Source organism: Peromyscus eremicus, chromosome 20, assembly GCF_949786415.1.
Source record: "Peromyscus eremicus chromosome 20, PerEre_H2_v1, whole genome shotgun sequence".
NCBI lineage: Eukaryota > Metazoa > Chordata > Mammalia > Rodentia > Cricetidae > Peromyscus > Peromyscus eremicus.
The window spans coordinates 14,380,264-14,407,732 of NC_081436.1; the positions used below are offsets into that span (position 1 = coordinate 14,380,264).

The 27,469-nt window shown below is 47.9% G+C and overlaps 2 protein-coding genes across 4 annotated transcripts in view; one reads left to right on the plus strand and one right to left on the minus strand.

Annotated features, from left to right (window-relative positions):
• Window positions 1-699, minus strand: part of Mov10l1 (Mov10 like RISC complex RNA helicase 1) — a 76,630-nt gene extending 75,931 nt beyond the window's left edge. For both annotated transcript variants that reach the window (XM_059248130.1, XM_059248129.1), the window contains exon 1: window positions 521-699. In XM_059248130.1, the coding sequence (XP_059104113.1) occupies window positions 521-617 (97 nt within the window). In that variant the 5' untranslated portion in view covers window positions 618-699. The remainder of the gene's footprint in view (window positions 1-520) is intronic.
• Window positions 700-3,318: 2,619 nt separating this feature from the next.
• Mlc1 (modulator of VRAC current 1) lies at window positions 3,319-27,205 on the plus strand. Of its 2 annotated transcripts, none has more exons than XM_059247749.1 (12): window positions 3,319-4,271; window positions 4,785-5,001; window positions 6,089-6,178; window positions 8,960-9,013; window positions 9,147-9,248; window positions 15,823-15,924; window positions 16,283-16,354; window positions 16,782-16,898; window positions 20,182-20,238; window positions 20,827-20,949; window positions 24,749-24,910; window positions 25,906-27,205. In XM_059247749.1, the coding sequence occupies exons 1-12, from the start codon at window positions 4,204-4,206 to the stop codon at window positions 25,978-25,980; spliced, it is 1,239 nt and encodes a 412-aa protein (XP_059103732.1). In that variant the 5' UTR covers window positions 3,319-4,203; the 3' UTR covers window positions 25,981-27,205. The 2 variants fall into 2 exon arrangements, with proteins under 2 accessions (XP_059103732.1, XP_059103733.1); XM_059247750.1 differs by having other exon boundaries at window positions 4,803-5,001.
• Window positions 27,206-27,469: the final 264 nt, after the last annotated feature.

Here is a 27,469-nt window from a genome sequence, read left to right on the forward strand (position 1 = left end):
CGTGTGCCACAAAATCATGCACAGTGAAGCAGGTGAAGGAGCACGAGGAAGCCAATGGCACCGACCGACCGACCCAACGTAACAAGGCACACGTGCAAAGAGCTTCTCCGAGAAAATGACGACTAAGAAAGAGACAACTCGTCTGGGTTTGTCAAAGAAGTGAGGGCCGCCGGGGCCCGATGGTGCACACCTTTAATCCAGCAGTCGGGAGGCTGAGGCAGGCGCATCTCTCTGTGAGTTCGAGGCCAGCCTGTGGTCTACAGCGTGAGTTCCAGAACGGCCAAGGCTGTGACACAGAGAAACTCCATCCCGAAAAACCAAAACCAAACAAACCAACCAACCAAGAAGCGAGCGCCAAGCTTACACCTCTAAAGTCCTGCTGTCGAACCACACGGAACGATGGTGGTGGCGCTTGCGGTAAAAAAAATAAAGAACCCTAGCACGACCCTAAGGGTCCCAGCCCGCCCCACCTCACAGGCCTGCCCAAGGGCTTCCTGCTGAGTGCCCCTGGAGCCCTTACCTTCCGACAGCTCCTGCCTGGGCGTCCCGACCTCCTCCTCAGGGATGTCCTCCCTCCTCCAGAAGAAGGACACCAGCTTGGCCGCGAGGCGCAGCATGGCAGCCACTCAGCTTCCACCTCGGGCCCCAGGAGCCCGCACGCCACGGCCCCGTCCCATTGGCCACTACGCACGCGCCGCCCGCCCCGTAGAACTCAGCCAATAGGGTTGTTGTGTCTGCGCCTGCGCCTGCCCCTCACAGGACTCAGCCAATAGGATCCTTGCCTATGCCGTGAGCCACGACCGTTAGCCGCGAGAGTTTGGCGGTTAGCACGTGAAGGAGCCTCGTGACACGCGGCCTGACATGCGCAGTGTCCTGACGAGGGGGCGGGACTTCATGCCGGATGGGCGCAGCCTGAAGCTGGGGTGGGCGTTTCTGCACAATCCACTTAAGTAAAGACGAGGCCAGGGGCATGGTGGCGCATGTGTTTAATCCCAGCACTCGGGAGGCCGAGGCAGGCGGATCTCTGTGAGTTCGAGGCCAGCCTGATCTACAAAGCAAGTTCAAGACAGCTAGGACTGTTAACACAGAGAAACTTTGTCTTGAAAAACCAAAAACCAAAAAAAGAAAAAAAAAGAATTTCACCACCAAGTGTGACCTTAGGCGTGGTTTTGTAGAAATTCTCTATCAGGTCCGGGATGCCCCCTTCTAATCCAATTTTCCTAAGAGTTTTACTTCTTTTTTGGGCGTGGGGGTGGGGGGAAGAGGATGTTATATACCTAGCTTGTCTATGAACTCACGATGTAGCTAAGGATGCTCTGAACTCCTGATTCTCCTGCCTTGATCTCCCAAGTCCAGAGTTTACAGGCCTGTGCTACCACACTGTTTTATGTTGTGCTAGGGATCTGCAGCCTGGATGCTTGGCAAATATCCCTTCAACTGAGCTACACCCCCAGCCTGTGAAATGGTTTTATTTTTTAAATTTTTTTAAGAAAATATTTTTAAATTACAGATTTCTCTTTAAATTTTGGTTAAGTAGCATCCTAAAAAAATTGAGTTGCAATTTCACGTTTTTTCTTGTGGTTTTCTTGACCCAAATAGGAGTTTTTATTTTGCTGTTCCTTCTTTTTTTTTTTTTTTCCAGGCATGTTGTCAATATATGACTATTTAGAGAGTTTCTGCTACTGATCTAATTTAACTTGGTCCTAAATAGTCAAATCTGGGTGACTTCTGTTTTTAAAATGTATCAGGGTATGGTGGCCCACACCTTTAGTCCCAGTACTTGGGAGGAAGAGGCAGGCAGATTTCTGTGAATTCCAGGCCAATCTGGTTTACATAGTTAGTTCTAGGCCTGTCAGGGCTACATAGTGAGACCCTGTCTCCAAACAAAATAAAAGGCAAACCTTATCAAGAGTTTCCCCACGGTATTAGTATCCTGAGTCTCCTTTCTTCTACGTAACTTAAACAAGATGTCTTCTGTTTTATTAGTTGGGGGTCTGATTTAATTCTAGATTAGATTTTTTAAAATTTTTTTTAATACATCAAATCTGTCCGTTTTATTTACACCCTTCTTGAGAGATGGGAGAGAGCAATTTATTCCGTAAACATTTAGGGGCCCATCATAAAGGCTTCCTCTTGGGTGTGTTGCTGGGAATACATGGGAAAATGAAAAAGGACCTGAGAATTTATAGGGTTGGAGTCATCTTCAGAGATGAGGGCTGAATCCTGCCCCACCACCACCCAGTCAGGCTTCCTATCATGGTATGTGGTAGGAACTCCTTTCAGGACTATCTGTGGATGCTACCAGCCTGAGCTGCTGCCCCAGATTAGTCTCTTCCACGAAGACGCTCTGAGGACATTGTATCTGTCTATACAACATATCTAAAAGAAAATATGATGTTGCTCCAAGACCTTTCTCCATAGGGCACCATACTGATAGCAAATGGGGTGGATTGTCTCTTCCATGTCTCTCTGGAATTTGATCCCTTCTCATTATTTTGGGTCACACCTCCTCCCCATCCCCCAGCCATTCTCCATCCAGCATCAGATGACACCTTGCCCAAGTTCACCTCAGGGTTAAAGTCAAGTGGCTCCCATGTCCACAGATGTCTTGTACCTGGATGGCCTCTGCATTCTGTTTCCCAGAATCCTCGACTCACCCCCCTCCAGTCGTGATCCTGCCTGCTTCAGGGCCTTGACACCTCCCAGACCTCTGGCTTTTCTGCCTACCGTGTGCCTTTAGTTCCATCCACCGTCGCCCTGAAGTCTATTCAGTCTCACAGGGGGAAAGTCAACTGTGTTGCCATATGACATAGAAGAACCGTGGCCTGGAGATACTCAGTGGGCAGAAGCAGGAAGGGCAGTTGTTTGAGGATTGTACTGAAAAACAGGACTTGCTCTAGAAACTGGTACAACAGTAGCCATGAAGACATACTCCCAAGTCACTGTGAGTTGGGAGTTGAGAGAGCTCCAGGATCGCTCACCCTCTCTGGTTCAAAGCAGCCTGTTTGCATTTCTTAGTAGAAAACACTTTTGAAAGTCACTCAAGTGATGAAATTTGCTCAACATTTTTCCCCAAAAGGAAACACAGAAGAGTTCAATCCAGTTGGACCCATTCCCATGAATTCTACTGATTTTAAAACTCAGTAAACTTGGGAGGTTTCTCAACCCATTTGAAAGAAGTTCCAGATGTCTCAGGGAGCAGTTTGGGAGAATTGTTTCTTGTTTTAATTTATTTTTATTTTATATGTATGGGTGTTTTGCCTGCATGTATACATATAATGTGTGTATGTCTAAAGCCTACACAGGCCAGAAGAGGGTGTTGGATCCCCTGGAACTAGAGTTATAGACGGTTGTGAGATGCCAGGTAGGTGCTGGAGTTGTAAGCTACCGTGTGGATGCTGGGAATTGAACCCAAGATCCTCTGCAAAAGCAGCCAGTGCTTTTCACCTTTGAGCCATCTCTCCAGCCCTGGGTAAACTGTTTCTAATCCTTCTTGTTTGGTTGCAAAGCTAAGATAACTGAACATCCCTGATGAGAAACCAGTGACTGAGCCCAGACTGCATGTGGTTCTGCTGTTCAAGGGCCTGTTTTTTCCAAGTACTCTGGGCTGAGCCTTTGTGAAATGCGAAATGCGCACAAAGAAATCGTTGCTGTAATTGCGAGGGTGCCAGTGTCTCCAGGCAAATGAAGCACATTCATGTCCCTTTTCTCTGCCCAGTGAGCAGAAATAAAGGGTGCAGTAGGACCGTTCTTGCCAATCCTTGGGGCTACCATGGGAACCCATGGCGGAATTCCCAGCAGTTCAGGGGCCAGCCTTGCCAAATCGAGAACATAAAGGTTTACGTGGCCTGATGAAGGAGATTTCCATCGTGTGATAATGGGAAGCAAAGACGGCTTAAAAAGATGTATGATGTGTGACCTTGGAGTAGTTTTCTGTTCCAGGCCCGAGGCTGGTCAGGATCCACCCCCAGTGCTGGACTCGGTTCTTAGCAGTACTTCTCTTTCCAAGACATCCTCCTGTCAGTATGCAGGGGACCAGGGGCTCTTCCCGTCCTCCTTGTGTTAGGAAAGCCCCAAGCCCGTGTTTGGGCAACCAAGGCGGACATTTCTAGGCTCCACTCCCTTAATCTCCTCATTGAAATTCAGGAAGCCGTGTGCCTGCCCCTGGCTGAAGTACAGTTTAGCTGAGCTTTTGTTCCACTTATGAATAGTTCTTGCTGGAAGTCCATCACCCAGAGGCCAGCTCTCCCAACAGCCGGACAACAGCAGAGGTAAGTATGAAGACATTAAGCTGCAAAGTAGGTACATCTTTTGTAGTCTCAGGTTACCACTTTGGGTGGAATAGGTGGACTCCCTCTCTGTTTGGGACTCATAAAGTTCCTAGTGGAAGTTGGAATGTCCTATATCTGAAGACTCAGATGAAGTCTAAATGCCCTGAATCCAGATGGGTTTGGGTGATTTTATTCACTTTGAGAACTGAGCGCTTATTTCTTTTTAAGTTCATAGCCTCATTGTGTGAGCATATTTCTTTGTGTAAGAAAGAGTTTGCTTAAGGCAGACATGGTAGTGTGTACTTGTGCAGAAGTTTAAGGCCAGCTTGAGCCACACCGTGTGATATTTTGTCTCAAAAGAAAATTTTTAAAGGAATTCCTTGAAAATGACCCATTGTGACTGGAAGGTTTTCAGTTGTCAAAACTGTCCATGATGATTTCATTGCCTAGGAGGGAATGAATGGTGGTCTAAATCTGTTCATGAGTCTCAGCTTGGCTGTGTGTCACCCTCAGTGGCATGCCTGTCTCCAGTGCCATGACACGGGAGGGGCAGTTCAGGGAGGAGCTGGGCTATGACCGGATGCCCACACTGGAGAGAGGTCGGCAGGATACAGGACGACAGGACGCAGGCAGCTACACACCTGACTCAAAGCCGAAGGACCTGCAGTTGTCCAAGAGGTTACCCCCGTGCTTCAGCTACAAGACATGGGTATTCTCTGTGTTGATGGGGGTGAGTAGCTCAACACCGTTTCAGAGGACAGCAAACAACATGTCCTTCCAGTACTGGCCATGATCTATAGAGGCTGGGACTCGATCTGTCTCAGGTGGGTCAGGCAGGAGCAGCTCCCATGTTGGAGGGGTGCCTCTTGAGTGCTGACATACTTCTTTTGTTTGTGTCCTATCGTTTACTTTTCTTAATATCTGCCGGGTGTGGGGGAGGGATATGCCCCTAAACCATACTTACCCTGAGCCCACAAGTCACCAATCACGTGGCTGGCATGACCCTGTACTCCTGTACATGAATGGTCTATGGAGGTTGGAGGCCATCTCATATTTCAGGGTGGCTCTGTGGAGTGAATGACAAGAGCTGTGGCCAAGGCTAGGGTCAGGACCATGGAGCAGGGAAGGTTACGGCAGCCATAAGGACCATAGGGATGATGGGGGAGCATGGAGAGGACTAAGTTGGGTGTAGCTGGAGAGCAGATCCAAGCTAGTCCAGGGTGGGGCAGCGCCATATGGGGCCGCAGGACATGTGTACACAGTCTTGCAGATAACCTGGGTGCTTACAGTGTCCTTTGGCCCTGAGTGTGCAGAGTAACTGGGAACCAAGTCATTGCACACTTTTCTCTATGGCTGGAGCTGAGTTTCTGCAGCCCTGGTCTGAGAGGCTACATATAGACGGGGACTTCTCCCTTTCAACATCTCAAAACTTTCCCCAGATTCCAGCTTGGATCAGTTTCTGCAGAAGCAATAGGGCACTTGTTTTACAGGCTCTGAGCCTGGACCTGGGATAGGACCCTGAATCCCCAGATATTACTCACCGCTCCCACCCCACCCCCCAAAGAAACCAGTGTAGCAATTTCTGCTCTGGCACCAGAGGTGGGAAAGGGGAGGTCCCTTCCTTGGGTTGCACTGGTTCTGCCAGGAGGAGGAGTTGCAGTCATACAGGACCCAGACATAGGCAAAATAAATGTGGGAGGGTGTTGGTTAATATGGGAACAATTACGTCGCTGTCAAAGGGCTGGGTGCTGCCTCCTCAGGTGTCTCATCCTCACACAGAGCCGGTTATAACCTGAATCTATGTCGCTCTTTTGCAGAGTTGCCTCCTTGTGACCTCTGGGTTTTCGCTCTACTTGGGGAACGTGTTCCCCTCCGAGATGGATTATTTGCGCTGTGCAGCAGGCTCCGTAAGCATGCTCCTCAGCTACACCAGCACCCTAATTCTCCCATTATGGGTTCGAGCCTCTGTGATCTGGGGTTTATAGGTTTCTGTTAACTTCTCATGGGACTAGTTTCAGTAGTTTTGAAACTTACCAGGTCTGACCCCTGTGTGGGCAACAGCACTTTTGATCCTGGTGTGTTGTGGTGTCCTCCTGCCCCTGCTGACTTGGGTGCCCCTAAGGAGACTGCACCCCTGTTCCTCCCAAATTCTGATGCAATGTTTCTAGAATCTCATGCATTGCCAGATACTGTCCTCACAGGCGGGAAGGAGAGAGCCACTAACACCCCCAGGCTCTGTGTCTCCTGCTTCCCCAGAGTCTGGCCAACTCCAGCACAGAGCACACTATCCTCTCTGGGTCAGTGTGTCGTAGCTGGGCTATAGGGACCTCCTCAGAACCACTCTATCTTAGGGTTTCTATGCTGTAAAGAGATACCATGACCATGAAAACTCTTATAAAGGAAAACTTTTAGTTGGGGTGGCTTACAGTTTCAGAAGTTTAGTCCATTATCATCATGGCCGGTGGTATGCAGGCAGACATGATGCTGGAGAAGGAGCTGAGAGTTCTACATCCGGATCCACAGGCAACAGAAAGTGAACTGTCTCTACACTGAGTGTAGCCTGAGCATAGGAGACCTCAAAGCCCACCCTCACAATGATATATTTCCTCCAACAAGGCCATACCTACCCCAACAAAGCTACACTTCCTAATAGTGCCACTCCCTTTGGGGGCCATTTTCTTTCAAACCACCACACAATCTATGGTCCTTTGAGGTCCTGGATGCCCACGTTCACTCACTATGCCTTTCCCTATTCAGCTGGTGACTGGCCAGGACAGGTCAAGGTTCCTGGGAGCCTTTTCTTCCCTAACCTCTGCCAGGATCCCTTACCCCTCCCACGGGACACTGCTCCCATCAGTGGCCTGAGTTATCTTAAAAGACAAAGGACACATGGAACTCAGCAGTTAAAAGCACTTTCTACTCTTGCACAAGACCAGGGTTCAGTCCCCATCACCCGTGATGGCGTATAACCATCTGTAACCAGTCCCAGGGGATCCAATGCCCTTTGCTGATCTCTGTGAACAACAGGCACACATGTGGTACACAAGCACACATGCAGACAAAACACCCACACATACAATAACATACAATAAATCATTCTTTTAAAAAAGGAGAAAGACAAATGACACCAGTTTCTTTCAGCCCCACACCTCAGCCATGTACACATGCTGTCACAAGCCTCTTTGTACCTTTATAATAAAACTCTTTGAAAGAATGTGGACCCCTCCCTGCCACTTCCTCTCTGGATATGTCTACTGTGTCCTCCTCACGGGAGCAGGATCAGAGTGACCCTGTCCCACATTGCTCCACACCGATCCCTCAGTCTCAAAGGCGGGGAACACTCTCTCCTGCCTTGTTCCACCGCTGGCAGCTATCTTCCCAGAGGCTGGTGTTTGGCCTTTGGGTTACCTGAGTGGGTCCCAAGCCCTACCTCAGACCTCAACACAAGTTTCCTTTCTCTCCTATATCACCCACTGTATGTCCTACATAGACATTCCCATTGGCCTTTGTCCTTCCCAGGTCCCATCTGCTGTTCCTCTAGGGGACTAGGGTCCCATCGCCCACACGATTGACCCCACATGGCCAACCAGACCCAGGCTGACCCACCGCCAGCTCCCCTGACACCCTCACTAACCTCCTCCCCTGGGTCTTGATCTGGCTTTGGAGTCACAACAGTAGGGTCAGACATGGCCTGGATGACAGCCTCTGAGATAGTAGGACTCCTAAGTGCAAGGGGACATTTCTGTTCTGGTCACACAGATACTCTTTCCTTCTGGGCAGTTGTTCAACAATAGCAAATTATAGTATGACTTCCACTCTCATCCAACTAATTATAGTATGACTTCCACTCTCATCCAACTAAATGCTATTTTAAATTAACTTTTTTTTTTTTTGGTTTTGGTTTTTCAAGACAGGGTTTCTCTGTGTAGTTTTGTGCCTTTCCTGGATCTCGCTCTGTAGACCAGGCTGGCCTCGAACTCACAGAGATCCGCCTGCCTCTGCCTCCTGAGTGCTGGGATTAAAGGCGTTGCGCCACCACCGCCTGGCTTTAACTTTTGAAATATAACATTTTTATCAATTCTTCGAGGATTTTATACACACACATACAATGTATTTGGACCATATACTACCTCCACTTCTTCCCTATTCTCTCAGATCTATCTCTGACCTCTCTGCTCCCCCTCACAACTTCATTTCATTTTTCTTTTTACTAACCCACTGAGTCCAATTTGGGCTGAGTCAACCCACCAGGGACCATGTCACAAAAACAAAACAAACAAAAGAACAAAAAACCTACCTGTCTTTCCCTCCCCAGCAGCCATCAACTATCAATAGTTCCTCAGCTAGGGGTAGGGACTGGTGAGGCCCTTCCTCCTACATACTGTTTTTAAATTAAGTTACTTTGTAATAGCAAGGGACTTTCAGGATTGAGGGAGCTCCTTGTATTGGGTAGACTGACAATGATGGTTTGCCAGCATGACTCACATCACTGTACAGGCTTAAACATTGTGACTGTCTTAATTATATGCTGAGCTGGAGGTAAAACCCGAGGTCTATAGCACCGTAGGCAAGAGCCCTAACTCTGAGCTACACCTGGCCTGCAATGCTCTGTTTCAAGGTTGACACCATGTCCAGGGCACAAGACTCAGGTGGACTCGTGGCTCACCCAGGTTCCGGTTCCTTTTCAGTGCATCCCCTCAGCAATCGTGAGCTTCGCTGTTGGGAGGAGAAACGTCAGTGCGGTAAGTGAAGCCTTCAGCGACGCCTCCTCTGCAGACTTGGGGACCCCACAGTACTGAGCTGTGGAAAGCGGGTGTTGTCTTGGTTTCTTTGGTATTTTTAAAAGAAGGAAATGTCTCCTGCTTTGTTTTCCAGATTCCCAACTTTCAGATATTGTTTGTTTCCACGTTCGCTGTTACCACGACATGTCTAATCTGGTTTGGATGTAAACTGATCCTGAATCCGTCAGCAATAAATGTGAGTCACTGGAAGGGGATGTGGGTCACAATGGATTTAATGTTTTTACCTGAGTCATGTCTTCCCACTGATGTCAAATGCTGCTCCCACTAAGCAAGGGTAAGCTCTGGTTAGAGAGTCACTGGAAATGTATTGATCTTGCTGGTGAGTGTTGAGGATTTTTGCCTGTGCTTCTGAAGGAAACTGACATCTCTACTAGATTCTGAGTATATTTTATTGGGCAAATCTACTGATAAATGACATTTTAGTGTCTATTTCCCAACGGCGACAGGCCTGGGATGCAGCTCAGGGACAGAGCATGTGCTTCTAATATGTGCAGTGCTTTGCATTTTAGCCCATTACCACACATATTAAACAAATAACAACATACTGCTGTACTTTATCCCATCTATGATATTGTTTGTAAGGCATCCTCTAATTTCTTACTACTGAGAAAAATGAGAAAAGATTACATAAATTGTGATACTCAATAAGAAAAAAAAAATCTCACGAGAAATAAGGATGCCCTATTTAGACTTGTTCTAGGAACACACAGGCTGCTGTGTATGGAAGAGATAAGGCTGGCTGGATACTGTGATTATTGAGTGCATGTAGGAAGTTGCTGGGTATGAAAAATAAATATGAAACTTTAATTGTAACACAAAAATTGAAAATATTCTCTAAACACAGATGCCTTATAGAGTTAAATGTGTAGAGCTGGGTATGTTAGCACATGCCTGTTATCCCAGCCCTTAGGAGATGGAAGGAGGAAAATCAGAACTTCAAGGTCAGCCTTGGCTGTATAGTTAAGTTTTAAGACATTCTGGGCTATATGAGACCATGTTTCAAGAAACAATAGCAACAACAAAAACAAAACACAAAACCATAACCAACCAAATGAAACACATAAAATTCCTGGGAATATGTCTAACAAGAGATTAAAAACTACGGCACATATCTTTTTATGTGTATGGGTATTTGACCTGCACGTATATCTGTGTACCGTGTGTGTACCTGGTGCCAATGGAGGCCAGAAGAGGGTGAATGACACTTATACATCCAGAACAAATAGAGGGTGAGACCATGAGGCAGTGCAGGTCACAGGGAGAGGCTCCTCTCCAAAGTCTGCATAGGTCCTGGTTCAGGGGCGCACAAAGAAGGAAAAGGGTCCCTCAGGGACAGGTGGGGACACGTCCTCCCACAGCCAAAGTGCTGGAAAGCAATCCTAGTAAAAGGGTAGGCTGGGCATGGGGTACAGGAACCATTGTAGTCAGTTAGCCCAGAATCATATGGTATTGGGGGCTTCAGGCTGTGATCTGTGATCTGGGGTACCGCAAGCACTGAACTGAATTATTCAGATGGACCCCTCACCTGCCCCACAGATGAAGACTTGAGCTGTGTGGGTGCAGCTATGAGAGACTGCTCTCTCCCAAGCACAGGAGTGCCCTGCGGGTGGGAGCAGGAGATGCAGAAGTGATAGAGGACGCCTTCAACACACTAGGATCCCCAAGAGATGTTGGTGCCCGAGGAGAAGGAGGAAACCACACAGCAAGGTAGCTCAGCACATGCCCAGCGAGACCCTGTGATGACAGCTGCAGGCCCTTTTGGAGAACTATTTGGTACCCGTATGTATCTTCTTAAAATGAAGACATTGCGTCATCCCAAGTGCCAACCCTGGAGAAACGCTGGCACCCATGGCTAAGAAGCAGGCATGAGGGGCTGGAGTGACGGCTCAGCAGTTAAGAGCACTGGCAGTGGACCAGCAGCCCCTCTGATGCTTACATCTGCAGAACTTCAGTCCCAACTGGGCTAGGCATCAGACTCCATACGTAACTAGGCCCTCCACGGCCCAAACCACGTGGAGGCCTGATGATTATTGAGCCAAGAGTAAGAGCTGCCTGGGGTAGGTGGAACCTGAGGAACCCAGTATTTGGCCCAGTCCTGCTCAGAAACTATGTCTTGTTCAAGGACATCCACGTGAGGGGTGAAATAACCATGAAGTGGACAGATGTTCAGGAACATGGTTCCATCCAAGGGTTATGCCACACTGTCCTGTGAGCCCTTCCCCAGATCCTCTGCTCTCGACTAAGGGCTGGGAAACCTTTGGGGGTCTATACACTGGTGGTAGGGCTCAGCTGTTCTTACTCTCTACCCATCTCCTCATGGGTTGGTATGATGGCTAATCTTGGTTGTCAACTTGAGTACATCTGGAACCAACTAAAACCCAAGCAGCTGGGGACAGCTGTGAGGGGTTTTTCTTGATTGGATCATTTGAGGTGGGAAGACCTACTCTAAACCTGGGCCACACCTTCTGGTAGTAGCCCACGTAAGAGACGTAGAACAAAGGAGCCTTTCCTTTTGTCTGTCTGCCCTCACTTGCACTGGTGAGTCCATCTGTCCCGTTACTGAGGCATTCCTTTGCTCATATTAGAACCTACTTTTTGGGGATTCCAACATAGTCCAAAGGCCAGCAGCTCTCTAGGATTCTACCACCAGACTGGACAAGTTCACATGACGTTTCCAAAAGGCACATGAAGAATCATCTATTTACCCCAGATAGAAAAATACATCTACAGGCCCAAGAAACAAGCCCAGTTTGGTGAACCAATGAGCTCATTGGTGTTACTTACAGGAGCAGGGGTGACCTCTTATATAATCGTGGGGTCGGGGAGGCTCAGAGGGAACGTTAATAGGGCAGATCTCACGAGAGTCTCCTGTGTGTCTGCTTCAAGGTGGTGATGCTCATGTCCAGCGCACTGAAAACAGCTGCACTTAACTTGCTTTTGGATGGTGAAGCAGCTTGCTCTTAGTTAATCTGCACTGTATGAAATGCTCACTTTGAGGCAGTGCCCAGCCTCAGATTACTCCCATCTGATAAGACAGCAGCCTTGACCCGAGTTACTCCATTTTGAGTGGAAGTGACAAGAAGGAACGGCTCAATCTACGTCTTGTTTACACAAATAAGAAAACCCACCATTTGCCAAGATGTACAAATTGGCAAATGGTAAATGACACCTGGAATATATCAGAAACACCAGGCACGTGAGCTTTTCCGTCCTACTAGATGGGACCTGGGGCTATAAAAGAAGGAGCACCCCAAGACCGAAGTGTGGCAGGCACAGTGACCAGTCACTTTGTCACTTGTCATGAGACTCCCCAAGACTCACTCACTGCCACAGGGAAAAACTCCGGCCCTCATCCCTGTGTTCCAGAGTAAGCATAAATCTCTTCTGCTAACCACGCCAGCCCACCTCAGACTGACCCTTAACCCTTGAAACTGACCCACTTCAAAACCCTCCCAGACCTACATTTAACATCCTTTTGCCTGAACAGTTCTGCAGTTGTTAAGACTTTGTATCTCCCTTGAAGACTTCTCACACCTGTGTCAACTCTGCCCCTGACTTCAGAACCTCAGTTTCTCCAACTTCACCTGTTGTCAAGTCTGGTCATGCACTTGGTGACAGGCTTTTGCCTCAGCTCTGCTTTGGTCGGCCCTAGTTTGATGAAAATTCTCGTTTTCGTTGCTGTTTGGCTCCCCTTGCCCCTGAAGAGCTGGGGGAGGGGTTTAAGCTGTGCTTGTCTATAAGTACTCTCTAGCCTGGCCCCAGGGATGGCTGGGACTTACAGAGAAGCTAACGTTTTTCTCCGGCTCTGTCCTCATTAGTCTGGCAGGGCTGGGTCTACAAGGCAGGTGGTTTTCCGTTTCACTTACTCTGCTTGGAGCTCCCTGGAGAAGCTGCAGTCCCTGAGAGAATCTACTCTGACCACCGCAGGCTCCTCTTGTCCAAGAACACACTTCAGTGAATTATCTGTCACTGAGTTGCCACCCTCTTCTGAGTGCCCTGACTGTTCACTGTCAGGATCCCAATGAAGTAGGCACATGGAATTATTTTTAAATACCACCCACATATTATTGATTTCTGATATCATTATGTGACAACATGAATACATAGGCCGAGTGAGTTGATTCTTTGACTTTTATCAAGGCTCACTGTGTGGTAAAATAGATTTTTCTTAATGTTCCAGAGTAGTTATCAAAGAATGAACAATCTGTTTTATTACACAGAGAATTGCATTTGTTTTTTAAATGTTGGCTTTATTACTATCTAGATATGGTGAAGACAGCAGGTCAGGAGACACTTATCATTGAAAAGACGGTTATTGCTCACAGATTCCAGAGGAGGGGACACCCACACCATCAGAGCCACCAGGGGAGCACCAGGGCAATGTACAAGCAGAGGTAGTGAAGGGGAGATAGGCTAGCATCTCCATTGTGGCCTCCACAGAAAAGGATAGGTCAGACGGGAGAGACAGACAAACCTCCAGCCTGAATAGTTTCCAAGGGTGCTGGACTCCAGGCTAGTTGCCTGGATCCTGCCCTGGGGTGACAGGCAGGTAGATAGTTAGGGGGTGTATGGGGTGGGGAGGTTGTATACACTGTTGTTTGCCAACTCTAGTGATTAGGCATCCCTAGGAAAATCAAGGCTGTCCAGGGTCAGCCTGGCCACATGCCAAGCATCAGAACACACACACACACACACACACACACACACACACACACACACACACACACACAAATGAAGTGTGTGGTTATTGTAGCACATTTCTCTGTGTGTGTGTGTGTGTGTGTGTGTGTGTGTGTGTGTGTGTGTTGCTTGCTTTGTTTTGTCTCACTGTGTAACCCTGGTTGATCTGGAACTTGATATGTAGACCAGGCTGGCCTTGAACTCACAGAGCTCTGCCTGTCTCTGCCTCCCAAGTACTGGAATTAGGTGTATACCACTATGCCCTGCTGGATAAGAGTGTTTATGTGTTTGTGCTTTGGATCAGTCAGTTTCTGAGAAAAGTATGTTCAATTCCTTGCCTACAGTTGTTGGCTTATCTATTTCTTCCTGCACGTCTGTCATTACTTTGTATATTCTGATGTTGTTAGTCAAATATTACTGTATAGTCTGTCCCTTACAAATTTATTTTCAAAACCACACGTATAGCACACAATTATAATCCCCACAACTTGGGAGGCTGAGACAGGAGGACTGTGAGTTCTAGACTAGACTGGGCTACAGAGTGAGTTCAAGTCCAACCTTGGCAACTTAGTGAGACTGTTTCAAAAGAGGGCTATGGGTATAGTTCAGTGGTAGAGTACGTATTTAACATGCAGGGGACCTCAAGTCCAGGTCCTAGTACTGCATAGTGAGTGTCCATATCAGTTAAATGTTTATTATTTATTTATTTGTAGGGACAAGGAGCAAATACTAGGCGTGTGTTCTGCAAGTGTGAACATTTTCCTAACTGCTGACACAGTTGGCCTCAAAGTGGTTCTGTCACCCTCCAAGCCTTGTATTTGCAGTTTCTAGAAACTGTGCATGGAGCTGAACATGCTGTGAACATTGGTGTTTTGTGTGTGCTCAGAATGGGGAGGAAGACGCAGCTCGAGGGCTTAATATAAGAGGCAGTTTTGCTCCAAAGGGGATAAAAAGTAGTTTATCGTGAGCAAGATAAAAGTAACCAAGACCTAGGAACACAAACTCAGGTTACTGTGAATGACATATTCTGCTGTTATATGAACCTTTATAGACCCAGAAAAAATGAAAGTCCTAAGTCAATGCATTTGCCAGATACACTGGTGTGGACATCAGGTAGGCAAGCGATGAAGGAGCGGGGAGTCACTTTTATACCTTGCAGATGTTATAACATATTTAGCTTTATGGTATGGAAGCTAGAGGTCTTTTAAGTACACATTCCAAATGTTTTCCCTAGGACTCAAAAAGATGTTAGGTCAGATACAGATATTGATAGTGACTAAAGACAGGCCCAGGTAATTTGGGCTCTTTATCTGCCACATGCCAATTCTCCACAACCATGAAGTTCTAGTTATTCAATCAGCATGAGACATTTCCAGCCCAAGTGTGACTTCTGTAGAGAACTTTGGTTTCCAGGCCCGGTGGCCTATGGCATGTCTTTGCATAGCCATTCACTAAGAGTAGTTTTAAAAACAAGAACCTGGGGCCAATGATGTGGTTTAGCAGATACAGATGCTTGCTGCCAAGCCTGAAGACCTCAATCCCCAGGACCCAGAGGTGGAAAAAAAACCAAAAAAAAAACCCCTGACTCCTGCAAATTGTCCTCTGACCTCCATATGAATGCTATGACTGGTGCCCCCACCCCCAATGAATATGTTTAATTAAGAAATTTAGCCGGGCGGTGGTGGCGCATGCCTTTAATCCCAGCACTCGGGAGGCAGAGCCAGGAGGATCTCTGTGAGTTCGAGGCCGGCCTGGGCTACCAAGTGAGTTTCAGGAAAGGCGCAAAGCTACACAGAGAAACCCTGTCTCGAAAAACCAAAAAAAAAAAAAAAAAAGAAAAAGAAAAAGAAATTTAAATATCACAAAGTTTAACCATGTCCAGAGAGAGAGAGATTGAAAGAGAGAAATCAAACTAAAAACAAGACCCCTACAAACGAGAGGCGGTATGTTGCCCATGGCTTACTCAGGCCTATGACAAGGAGAGCAGAGCTGGATTAGCCAGCTGAAGGGGGATGGTAGCTTTCTGGGGGAAAGGACTGGTGTGGCTGAGGCACGTGTTTCCTCTGCAGATTAATTTCAACCTCATCCTGCTCCTGCTGTTGGAGCTCCTCATGGCAGCCACAGTGATCATCTCGGCACGGTCCAGTGAGGAGTCCTGCAAGAAGAAGAAGGTGGGTCTCCTCCTCATGCCCCTGAGCTGGGCCTGGCTGCAGGAGGCCATGAGTGGGAGGGGACAGGTATGGGTTGGGGGACTGCTGGCTGAGCCTGGGGGTGATGGTACAGCACCACTGCCTCCCCCATGTCCTTCCCATCCTGTACCGTCTTTGGGACTGTCCCTGGAAGGCCAGCTCTGCAAACATGTTGGTAAGCTCCAGTTGCGGTGACTGGACATGTCCACATGCAAGGGGAAATGTTCCTCCAGATTGAAGGGCTGCGACATTGAGGCTTTTAGAAGTAAAACTCCTGCCCATGGCAACCAGCACCTGTACCCAGCATTCTATGGCTCCACGAGGATTTCCTTCTTCCTAGGGTTCCATCTCGGATGGCACCAACATTCTGGATGAAGTGACTTTTCCTGCTCGGGTCCTAAAATCCTACTCTGTAAGAAAAACCTCCCTCTTCTTTCTCTTGTTTTGACACAGGGTTTAGCTATATAGCCTCGGTTTGCACTGAACTATCAACCCTCCTGACTCAGCCTCTCACGTTGTATTATAACATGAGCACACTATATTGGGCTGGTGGTTCTAATGAGTGGGGCAACTCCATGTTCATCCTCCTCAGGCTCAGTTCTGCCCATGAGCCTCACTGTGGATCAGGTGGCAGCTCCCTCCACCATCCACCTCTTTGGCCTTCTCTAGTGGTTTCTCCATGGTCAAAGAAGAACACCTACTTTGCCCACGGCCTGTTCTGGGGAGGTCTGTATCTATACACTGCATTCTGAGACTTCCAGGGTATCTCTTCTCTCACCATGGGGGCAGACTATTGGTGTGGTGGCCTAGCAAGGTGACTGTGTCATTTTTCCCCCTAGGTGGTAGAAGTAATTGCTGGTGTCTCCGCTGTCCTTGGGGGAGTGATCGCTCTAAATGTAGATGAAGCTGTCTCGGGCCCACATCTTTCAGTGACATTCTTTTGGATTCTAGTGGCTGTAAGTACTTCCTGGCTGGGCACCTTGTCTATGGATGTAGCTAGCTGGACATGGTTGCAGCCAGTTTTGAGGTTCCCTCCTCAGACCCTACACGGCTGGTTTGTTTTTGTTTTTGTTTTTGTTTTTGTTTTTGTTTTTGTTTTTGTTTTTCGAGACAGGGTTTCTCTGTGTAGCTTTGCGCCTTTCCTGGAACTCACTTGGTAGCCCAGGCTGGCCTTGAACTCACAGAGATCCGCCTGGCTCTGCCTCCCGAGTGCTGGGATTAAAGGCGTGCACCACCACTGCCCGGCTTGGTTTGTTTTTTTTTAAACACAATGTTGATAACATTCAGATAGGAGAGCATAAAGGAGAGCCCCCCTAAGAATCTGGGAACCAAGGGTTAAATGTAGCTGCATGAAATTTTATCTTAACTGCTACTATTATATTACCTTCATATTTTTCTAAGAAATCCAGTTGTTTTACATTAAATGCTGCTATGGTAAACATTTAGCACAAGTGTAACATGTGGGAAATGTGTGACACTTGGCCACTCTTTTAAACTTGATCCTTTTGCCATTTTAAAGCATTCCAAGTTTACCCATGTGATTTAGTATTGTTGAGTGTCTTAACAATGTGCTGGGTTCAGATGCAGCCAAGGCTCGTTTTGGGCTCATGATACTCCTCAGAACAGTCTGTCTAGAGCTCATTATTTCTACACTTCTCGCATTTCACATCTACTCTGAAACCAGTATCCATTATGACTTGTGTTTCCAGATGTTGACTAAAGTGGTCATTTTGTATCATGCCACTAGTGACCTTCCATTGGCCCCCTGGTTTGTCCCATTCTGCTTGTCTGGCTAGGTGGATCTTTAGATTCACTTCTCTTCCCATCTTAGAGAAGTGAACAGGTGCGATGAGCTTCCCCACCTCATCCATGGGCTTCTGAGCCGGAAGTGGGTTCTGAAGCTGCCCAGAGGATCCATCCTTGGCTTGGCTGCTTGCCTTCTGTTCTAGCTTGCTTTCTATTGTTATGATAAAGCAATATAACTGAAAGCAGCTTGGGGAAGAGAGGGTCTATTTGGCTTACACTTCCATGTCACAGTCCATCATTGGAGGAATTAAGGGCAGGAAACTTCAAGTAGGAACCTGAGGCAGGAACTAATGCAGAGGCCAAGGAGGAACACTGATTACTGACTTATATACCATGCCTTGCTCAGCCTGCTTTATATAACCCAGGACCACCTACCCAGGGATAGTAACATAATGGCTTTGGCTCTCCTACATCAATTATTAATGAAAAAAACACCTCATGGACTTGCCTACATGCCAAATGATGGAGGAATTTTCTCAATTGAGGTTTCCTCTTCTTAGATGACTTGAACTTGTGTCAAGCTGGCAAAAAAAACTAAGTACACCTCCTTAATCTTTCTGTTCAGCCATGGGGAGGCAAATGCCCACTAAAGCTATGGTTCAACTCCCTTCTAGGGACCCAGGGCACCTGCGATCACCTCAGTGAGCTTTAGCCTTGGCTATGTGTTCATTCTAGGAGAGCCCTGGAGACACGGGCAAAGCTGTCTGTGAAAGTTGTTCTCTAGAAGAGACAGGAGTGGGCCACTGCAGAGCTCTCTTACATGTTCAGGGGGCACCCTGAACCTGATGTTCTCAGAGGAATATCAAACTAAGGAATAATCTCATCTGTGTGGTCTGCAGTGTAGAGACGGCTATGGAATTAATTACACGCTGAGCTTCTTGGGGACAGAGACTACCCATTCCTGTTCCCAGAGTTAAACCATGAACCTGACCTTCCCTCAGACCCATCCTCTTCCAGGACCTATCTTCTAGAATGCCCCCTTGTCCTTCCTAGCAAGATATCCAGGTCCTACCCAATGTTGACCTTTGTCCTGACCAGCTGTAGCTCTGTGCAGCATGACCTCACTTCTCCAGGGCAGAAGCAGCTTTGAAATGGATATGAGGACCCAAGAAAGAAGGCCTAGGCTTTGAGGGGAAGGAGAATTCCTGGAGTGGTAGTGAGCCAGTGCTATTTATCTGAGTACTGGCTAGAAGATGGTCAGAGAGACCAAGGCTGTAGACAGTGGTCTGGGATGGGGATGGGGCTGAAGCCTATCCTTGGGTCTACATGGCTGAAGGCAAGAGCCCTGCCCCAGCTTGTTGGCGTGTTATGGCCACTCCAGTTGCTTCCTGACTGGTTGCTTAGTACCCTTTATTCTTACTTCCACACCTGCTCCCGCTGTAGCCAGAGGGCAGTTTTGGAAATGCCACCCTCAAAAGAGACTCCTATGTTGACCCATCTGCTTCAGGCCCTGCTCATGCGTGTGCAGCCACCTCCGCCTCTCTAGTCAGCTCATCTCCCGTCTCCACTCACTTTTCACTAGGGTCCTTGACAAGTGCAGACCCCGTCTTGGTGTATCCAGGTCTAGGTACCCTGGGGCCAGTACTGCTGTCCTGGGGCATGGGCATTTCCGTTACATTTATTTATATGGATAAGAACTTTTGTGCTGGGAGACAGTTCAGGAGCTTCTCGGGTTGTTTAGGGTCCTTGGAACTCCTGGGGCAATGGCTCAGAAAGATGGCCAAAGGGCTCATTAACCTCCCTGACATCTCTGCTATCCTTGTTGGCCTGGAGTTTGGAAAAGACATTTTGGTCTCCAAAGGAGGAGCCCTGCAGTTTCCCCAGCCCAGGATATGCAGACCTTCCTGTCTTATCTCGAAGAGGTACCCACCTAACCCAAAAAAAGCTTGTGTGCAGCTCGGGTCCATGTCTCAGAAAAGTCCGTGAAGGTGCCAGAGGTTAAGGGAGATCCCTATGAATAGAGATTAATAAGGAGGAACAAGGAGACCCTGGTTTGGGTCCTAGATCTCAAAGCCGAGATTTCTCTTCATATTGCTTTTGGGACCACTAGAGAGTGCTGCAGATAGATCCACACTTGACCATGTTGCCCTGCGCTGCCCAAGTATGTAGCATGTAGTCAAGTGACCAGGCTGAAGGCAGAGAACACAGAGCACAGACATGACAGGCGTCAGCAAGGTCATTCCAGGGGACTTGGAGACTTGGAATGTCACTTTGCCATTTTTGCAGCATTCCTACAGGAGTCTTAAATGTTTAAATAGTTGAGAAACAAGAAGCTACCAAACCTGTGAGATGCTACCCCGAGCCTGGGCCACTTGTGGCAGCCCTGGCTTTCCTTCTACTAGATAGAAGGGCGAATGTCATCAGAGCAGGAATACGGGACGAGGAGTTGACTTCTTGCACAGCCATTTCTAAGATTTCCTTTTCTTTCCCCAGTGTTTCCCAAGTGCCATTGCCAGCCATGTGACAGCAGAGTGTCCCAGCAAGTGTCTGGTAGGTGAGGCCCAGCCCTTCTATGGTGCCATGGGTCACACTTTGGGTGTGACTGAACAGGGGCTGAGAAGGAGAGGCTCTCAGGGGCCAGTGGGAAGGGCCAGGGCAGGCACCACTGTCCTGGAGAGGATCCACAACTGCCCTGGAGCCCCAGGGGGCTGGCTACACTATCTCTGGAAATAGGACATAAGCATTTTAGGTTTGGAAGCCAGAAATTCCTGTTGCTGAGCAAGGGATGAAGGAAAAGACCAGTTCTTTAGCTTCATCCTGCCTCCTGTGGAGCTGGTTAGCTGGTAGCAGCCTAACTGTTGTGCAAAGGAGTATCCTGCTGGGTTGTATGGCCCTGATCCATGGGGGAGGTTAGAACAGATCTCAGAAGAGCAGGGGAAGTGACTAGCACACACGAGCTGCTTTTTCATCAGATCAGACAGTCGCATGTGAAATTCAAAACCTCACATGTCATACACAGCACTGAGTGAGTGAGCGAGCAGAGTTTGTCCGGAGCCATATAGTGGTCCAGCCTCACAAATGCCCAGGCAGGTAATGCTGGCCATACCTACTACCCAACCTCATCTGTTTCTCTGCCAGGTGGAGGTGCTGATTGCCATCAGCAGCCTTACATCCCCACTGCTGTTCACTGCCTCTGGATATCTGTCCTTCAGCGTGATGAGAATCGTGGAGATTTTTAAAGATTACCCACCAGCCATCAAAGTATGTATCCGTTCTCCTTTGAGACTCTTTGGAAACAGAGCCACTCACTGATAGAGTCTGAGGAGATGGCAGTGGCCAGGACAAATGGGCACCCACCTGAACAAAGTGGCTTTGCCCAGTTCACTCTGGGTGGGGTGGGGTGTGTGTGGAGTGGGGTGGGATTTTCTTTCTCCATGTTGGTTCTGTCCCCGACCGGCTGCTAGGCAGCTCTGCTCTGGTTTCTGCCCACTGCTTTGGGTTTGTTTTTTGTTTGGGGTTTTTTGGGCTTTTTTTTTTTTTTTCCCCTCCCTGCCTGTCTTAGCTCGGCCCTATAATAGGCCCCTACTTCCTTCATCATGACTGTGGCTTTCCTCTGTCTTCTGAGCACCCATGCGCATCTCAAGTTCAGTCATCATGTTACAACCCACTGGGATCTTAGTCAGACTTGCATTAAGTTCACAGATAGATCTGAAGATTGGAAGTGTTCTGACTTTGTAGCTTTCACATAGGCTATCACCAAGTGAGACTCCTCTGGGGACCCTCAGCCCATTTCAGGACCTCAGGCTCAAGCGCATGCAGCTGGATTTACATCTTAGATGCTTTGTATTTGTTTGTTTCCAGGATAAGTGATTTCCTCCCATAAGCATATTATGAGGAGCCTCATGTGCACATTGAAAGGGCAGTGCAGCACCAGTGAGATGCTTCAGCAGCTCCCCTTTGCACTCACACGTACTTACACTGATGGTGGCATGAATGTCACACTCATCTGGGATGAGTGTCAAACTTTGATAACTCAACCCTTCACCCTTTCACAATTAGATGGTCCCAAAGTAAGAACAGTCCCCTACACATCCAAGTCCCATTGTCAGGTCTAAGATGGTCAACATTATTGCACGATATTGTGTAACACTCAGCCCATAATGATCTTCATGACTGTTTTAGAGCAGGATGTCTTGCCCTTTGGTCTGTTCAGTTCAGGGAAACCTTATCCCCTGATGCTGCCTGGAGTGTGGCCCTACCTATTCATCTGTTGCCAATGCTCCTGAGGAGCACAAGGGCCCTGTCGAGGTGAAAAACTTTGTGGTGTCAGTCTCGGGCTCTATGTACCTCCAGCTCTGTCCCCAGCACCTCCCCTATGGGCTGATGCTGATGGCTGATCTTTTCCTGGTAGGTGAAGAAAAGGTGAGGGCCTGGTTTCTCATTCCTCTGCCATTCTCATGCTAGCATATTGCAAGACAGACAGACAGCTTTGGTTTTTGTTGAACATCACTGAGGACTCTCTAGGCCTCTAGTATTTTTAGAGTATTGTTAACATTCTGCTTTATATGATAAACTTGACCCAGATGCGTTCAGAGGGCACCTGCCAGATGAGTGCTCCTGTGATGACCAATCAGTTTTTCTAAGTGGCCACTGAAGACAGCCTAGGCTCATGACCTTGACCCAGATAGGAACAGGACACAGAGCTCAGAATCTGCCTCTGTGTGCTCCCTCTGCACAGGGCTCTCTTCTGAGCCCTTTCATTGAACAGAGCTGGGAAGAACTGTATGTTTACAGATATGCTTTTGTATTGTTTTCAATTCAAGTTGAACATTCTCTGCTTTTTTTCCTAGAAGTTCTTTTACTTGATGTTTTCATCTCTTTACTCCTACTTCAAACATGATGTTTCTGGTAACATTTAATAGCCTTTCTACTTAATTTTTGTCTTATAATAGACACATAAAATGACCCACAATTACAAGAAACCAACATTGCTACCAATAGCCTACCTTCTGTGTGTGTGTGTGTGTGTGTGTGTGTGTGTGTGTGTGTGTTTAATATTAATCCCACTAAAGAGTGACCCTCATGCTGTGTGACAAAATCCCTTTTCTGTATATGATTTTGATTTGGTGAGTGGTTAAGTCCAGTGGATTCTGGATACAGTCAACATTAGGGTTTGTTTCATTTTACATTTTAATGATGTTTTCAAAATAACATTTATGTTTATAAAGCTGTACAAAGGGTTAATTGAGGAGGAGGGGTGCCAACCTATTACTTGCCAGCTACCACACCATTATAATTTTCTCTCTTTCCCCTTGAAGCAGGTTGGGCATTCTAATCACTATTCTGTATTGGGAGTCATTTTGTTTTGTTTTTATTTTCTGAGATGAGGCTTCTCTGTGTAGCCTTGGCTGTCCTGGAACTCGCTCTGTAGACCAGGCTGGCCTCAAACTCACCGAGATCCTCTAGCCTCTGCCTCCTGAGTGCTGGGATTAAAGGCATGCGTCACCACTGCCTTGTGTTAGGGGTCATTATTTTTGGTTGTGAGCCTAGCCTTTAACGGCTGAGCCATCTCTCCAGGCCTAGGGGTCATTATTTAAGTCAATAATTTACCTTAGTGTTTGGTAAACACCCAGAGGGATCAGAACTCCTCTGCACTCTCTCATTAATCTGATTAAATGTTGCCCCATTGGCCTGACAAGTCCCTGGTGATGGGAACTGGGTTATTTCCAGCCGTCTGCTGTTATGACTAGCTGCTGATGACCAGCCTGTGACTAGCTGCTGATGACCAGCCTTTGACTAGCTGCTGATGACCAGCCTTTGACTAGCGACTGATGACCAGCCTTTATGCACATGTCATGTGGATTTGAGGATGAGCACCTGGAAGAGGGACTCTAGAGATAGCAGAGGTGTCTGGACCCTTAAGTCCTCACCAGAGAGCTTTCTAGCATGATTTTTCCAGAGCATGGCAAAGCCATGGATCACCAATTTGATCTTTCTCAAGATGCTTCCCTTGTTGAAGCCACATTTGCATAAAAATCCTTGTTTCCCTCAGTCCTTTGACACACTTTCTCATGGACTGTTCTCCTGCCTGCAAGGTCCTCTCCTCATATGCCGCCATCTGTTCCATCTTCTTGCTGTGTACTGGGACTGCCCTGTGCTAATGGCAGAGGCTGCATATCTGCTTCCCTCCCTTCCAAACAGGAAAGCTCCTCTTTGTGGGACACATGTAGCTTTTGCATTTATGTATGAATTTATATTTTAATTTTTGAGACAGGGTCTTGTTGTATAGTCCAGGCCAGCCTTGAGCTTGAGATCCTCCTGACTGGACCTCCTGAGTGCCGGGATCATGGGCTCACATCATCATGCCAGTCAGCACTATGTCCTTTATGGGTTAACATTTAGTTGCTCTGTGTTTCTGTGGGATGGTGCTGAAAGCCATCCATCTGGTTGCTTTGTGGATATTTCTGAAGCACCCTTGCTGTATGAAGTGCACTTTATTGTCTCTGGCCCCTGGACTCAGGACAAGGACTCTTGCCCTGTCTTCTTGTTCTCTCTTATGGCCTCTCCCTCACCAGCATCTGGTATTCAGGTCTCTTTGCTGGTAGGTAGGTCTGGGCCCATGACTTTCCTTCAGCCAAAGGCTCTTCAGGGCCAATTCCAGTGTCAGGAGTGTGTTTCCTGCAGATATGTAATTGACACTTGTGGTCTCCCCTGCCCTTTGCACACCTTCAGCATGAGCCACAGGAGTCCCACATGATCTTAACCTGCCTATAGTTGTTGGATTGGAGGGGTGGAAGGAACACAGCCTGGGTCCTTTTTATGCTCACTTGTAAAATGCAAGCTAGCAGAATTGATTGAACTGGAATGTTCTGGTTCAGAGTACTGAAACAAGAAAGCATGTTTGGATTTCCCGGGCTCAGTGGTCAAGTGGTTCTGACTCTGTGGAAGCCTTAGACAGGGAAGAATTGGCAGGAATCTGCCTGCGGACCTGCTCATGTCTTGGGGAGAATTGGCAGGAATCTGCCTGCGGACCTGCTCACGTCTTGATCTTTCGTTGTAGTCCTATGATGTGCTGCTCCTGCTCTTGCTGCTGGTGCTGTTGCTTCAGGGGGGCCTCAACACTGGCACAGCCATCCAATGTGTGAGCTTCAAGGTCAACGCCCGGCTACAGGCTGCATCCTGGGACACCCAGGCCTGTCCCCAGGAGCGCCCAGCAGGGGAGGTGAGTGGTCTGCCTTCCCAGGATGCCCTATCCTGGGTCCTCAGAGAAATGGAACCCTTCACTAATGTCCTTCAGTATTTGTTGTGATGTTTTGTATTTTTTTCTTTATTTGCAGTTTTAAATGCCCAAGAAAAATCATGGAGAAATAAAGTTTGAACTAGGTTATTTTTAAAAAATGAGCACAAACCCATTCATGAAAAAATGCCATGGCCATAGGGCTTCCAGCTGTGCTTTCACAGACACAGAGAAAGCCTTTCCTAGTCTCCCACAGAAGATGCCATGCTCTGCAGGGGAGGGCTGCCCCTGCCTGGCATGTGGAGCTCCTGCATCTAGACATTCCAGTGACCAGTGGGCCGGGAGTAGCCAGTCCACAGTTATCTGGATGAGACTCTCCCTACCCCCAAACCCCATCCTAAGTTCTGATGCCCCCACAACAGGTTGGGCCTGCTCCCTGAGCCAATCTGTCCCTGTAGGGTCTTCTTGGACAAACTTGTCCACTGCCATCAAGGAAGTGACCACAAAGTACCTGGTTGTTCTGTGCCCAAGGAGATGTCCAGGCAGGTCCTGCCTGGCAGGTCTTATCTTTGTCTTGGGACAAGTGAAGTCCACCTGGGTCTGTGTCCTGACCAGCAGGCCCTAGAGCCAGGTGAATAAATTGTTGTTGCCAGATTCCAGAAGTATCCATCTTTGGAGCTCTGAATAAGTGTGCAAGCTAGAGTTACCCTTTCTCGTGTCTGGAGACGTGTCTCGGCCTCAGTTGTCCACTTCTTTTGCTGCCGGTTGCACGCCCATTGGCCACCTGCCGACACTCTGGAAGGATATGCGGGCATTTCTAAGATGGTCTGTCCCTTCTCTAGCGTCCTCTCCCCTCAGTTCTTTCACAAGTGTAGAAGCTTGCCTCCAAGAACCCAAGATGCTGCCCAGACTGAGCTGAATCTGCCTTCCTTCCAGGTCCGGCCCCGATGAGCTAACACTGTCCTTGTCTCTTATCACAGGTGGCCAGAAGCCCCCTGAAGGAGTTTGACAAGGAGAAAGCCTGGAGGGCTGTGGTGGTACAAATGGCCCAGTGACTACAGGATAAGGAGACCGAGTCTTGGTGTCTGTCTGGCCTCCGGCATGTTCAACCGTACAGACTCTAACTATCCTGCAGCAACTGCTTTCTAACATACTCTTTCCCTCCTGTGAGGGCCGGCCAGGCTGCAACGTGGTTTTCACTTCCTGTAGTAGTTTAACTTTGGAATGGGCAAACGTTGAAGGTTGCGCCCTGTCGGGAGGGTCAGTTCTGTTCTTCCCAGGTGACCCTGCTGGCCTAGGTCATCCTTGTTCTCCAGCCCTCTTCACTCCCTGATTTGATCCTTACTCACACATAGGGTCTGATATTTTGGCCTCAGGGCATTCCCCTGCCTCTGCATGCTTGCCGCAGTGCGGGGATAGTTTGACTGTGAGAGTCACATTGGCTTTGGTGAAAATCATGGCCAACAGATGGTTTGTATACCACCCCCCAAACCCCAGAGATCACCGGGATTCTCTCAACTAACAAGAGCACCGAGGAATCCACAGTAAGTTGGGTCCCTTGTAAAACTGAGAACCGTTTTAGGAACTGCTTCCCTGCCAGTGCTTTCACTGAATCTGTTTTGTTCCTCCTCCGGGAGGTGAGTGGCAATGTTCCTTTACTGAGCTGGGGTGTATCAGTGGGTTCCAAGGAGGCTAATGGAAAGACGAGGGGTGCATTTTGTGCCCCTAAAGAGCTGCCAGGGTCAGGGAGATAATGAAAACCCTTCTAGACTTCTTACTAAATGCACATGACTCTGACTGCCAGGATTCATGCAAAGTGCAGTTGTTATTTTTAGTCAGAGAAACGCCAAGTAAGGCACCTGGAAGGTAGAAAGTACCAAGCAAAGCAGCTCCATCTCCAGCCTTGGGGAGTCCCTGTCCTATCTTCATCCTCTGCGGCTCCAGAGGGCTGGGGCCTGCACCACATAAGTACCCAGAGAGGTCCTCTGGCCTGCATATGTGCAGAGCCCTCTAGGCTTTGGGCCTGCTGCAGCTCTGCTGCACGTTGTTGGGTAGGGAGGGAGCCAAGGGGAAACTGGGATGGCAAGCCATCTGTGAGGAGACGGGAGACTTGAACATTCAGGACCAGAATGGGGCAGTGGGGGATTGCTGCTGGCTTGCACTTTCTCATTTTAGAGAGCTTAAAAAACAACTCATATAAATGGAGTCTAAAAAGTGTCTCTTGTATACTTTTGTTTGGTATAGTTTAATATGCTTGGGCAATAAATGCTAACATGCAAATACGGTCATAGCCTGTCAAATGCTTCTGAAAAGAAAGAAAGAAAACAAACCAAAAACCAGGGATGAGAAGTAAGACCTAGAGTGGAAAGCCATTTTTAATTTATTTTTTGATGTGTATGGTGAGTAAAGCCTGGATCACCAGTCAGGGAGAAGCCTCCTACACCTGAGAGCAAGACCTATGAAATAAAGATGCCTTTGATCCAGCAGTTCTTACCCTTCCTAATGCCACGACCCTTCAATAAAGTTCCTCATGTTGTGGTGACC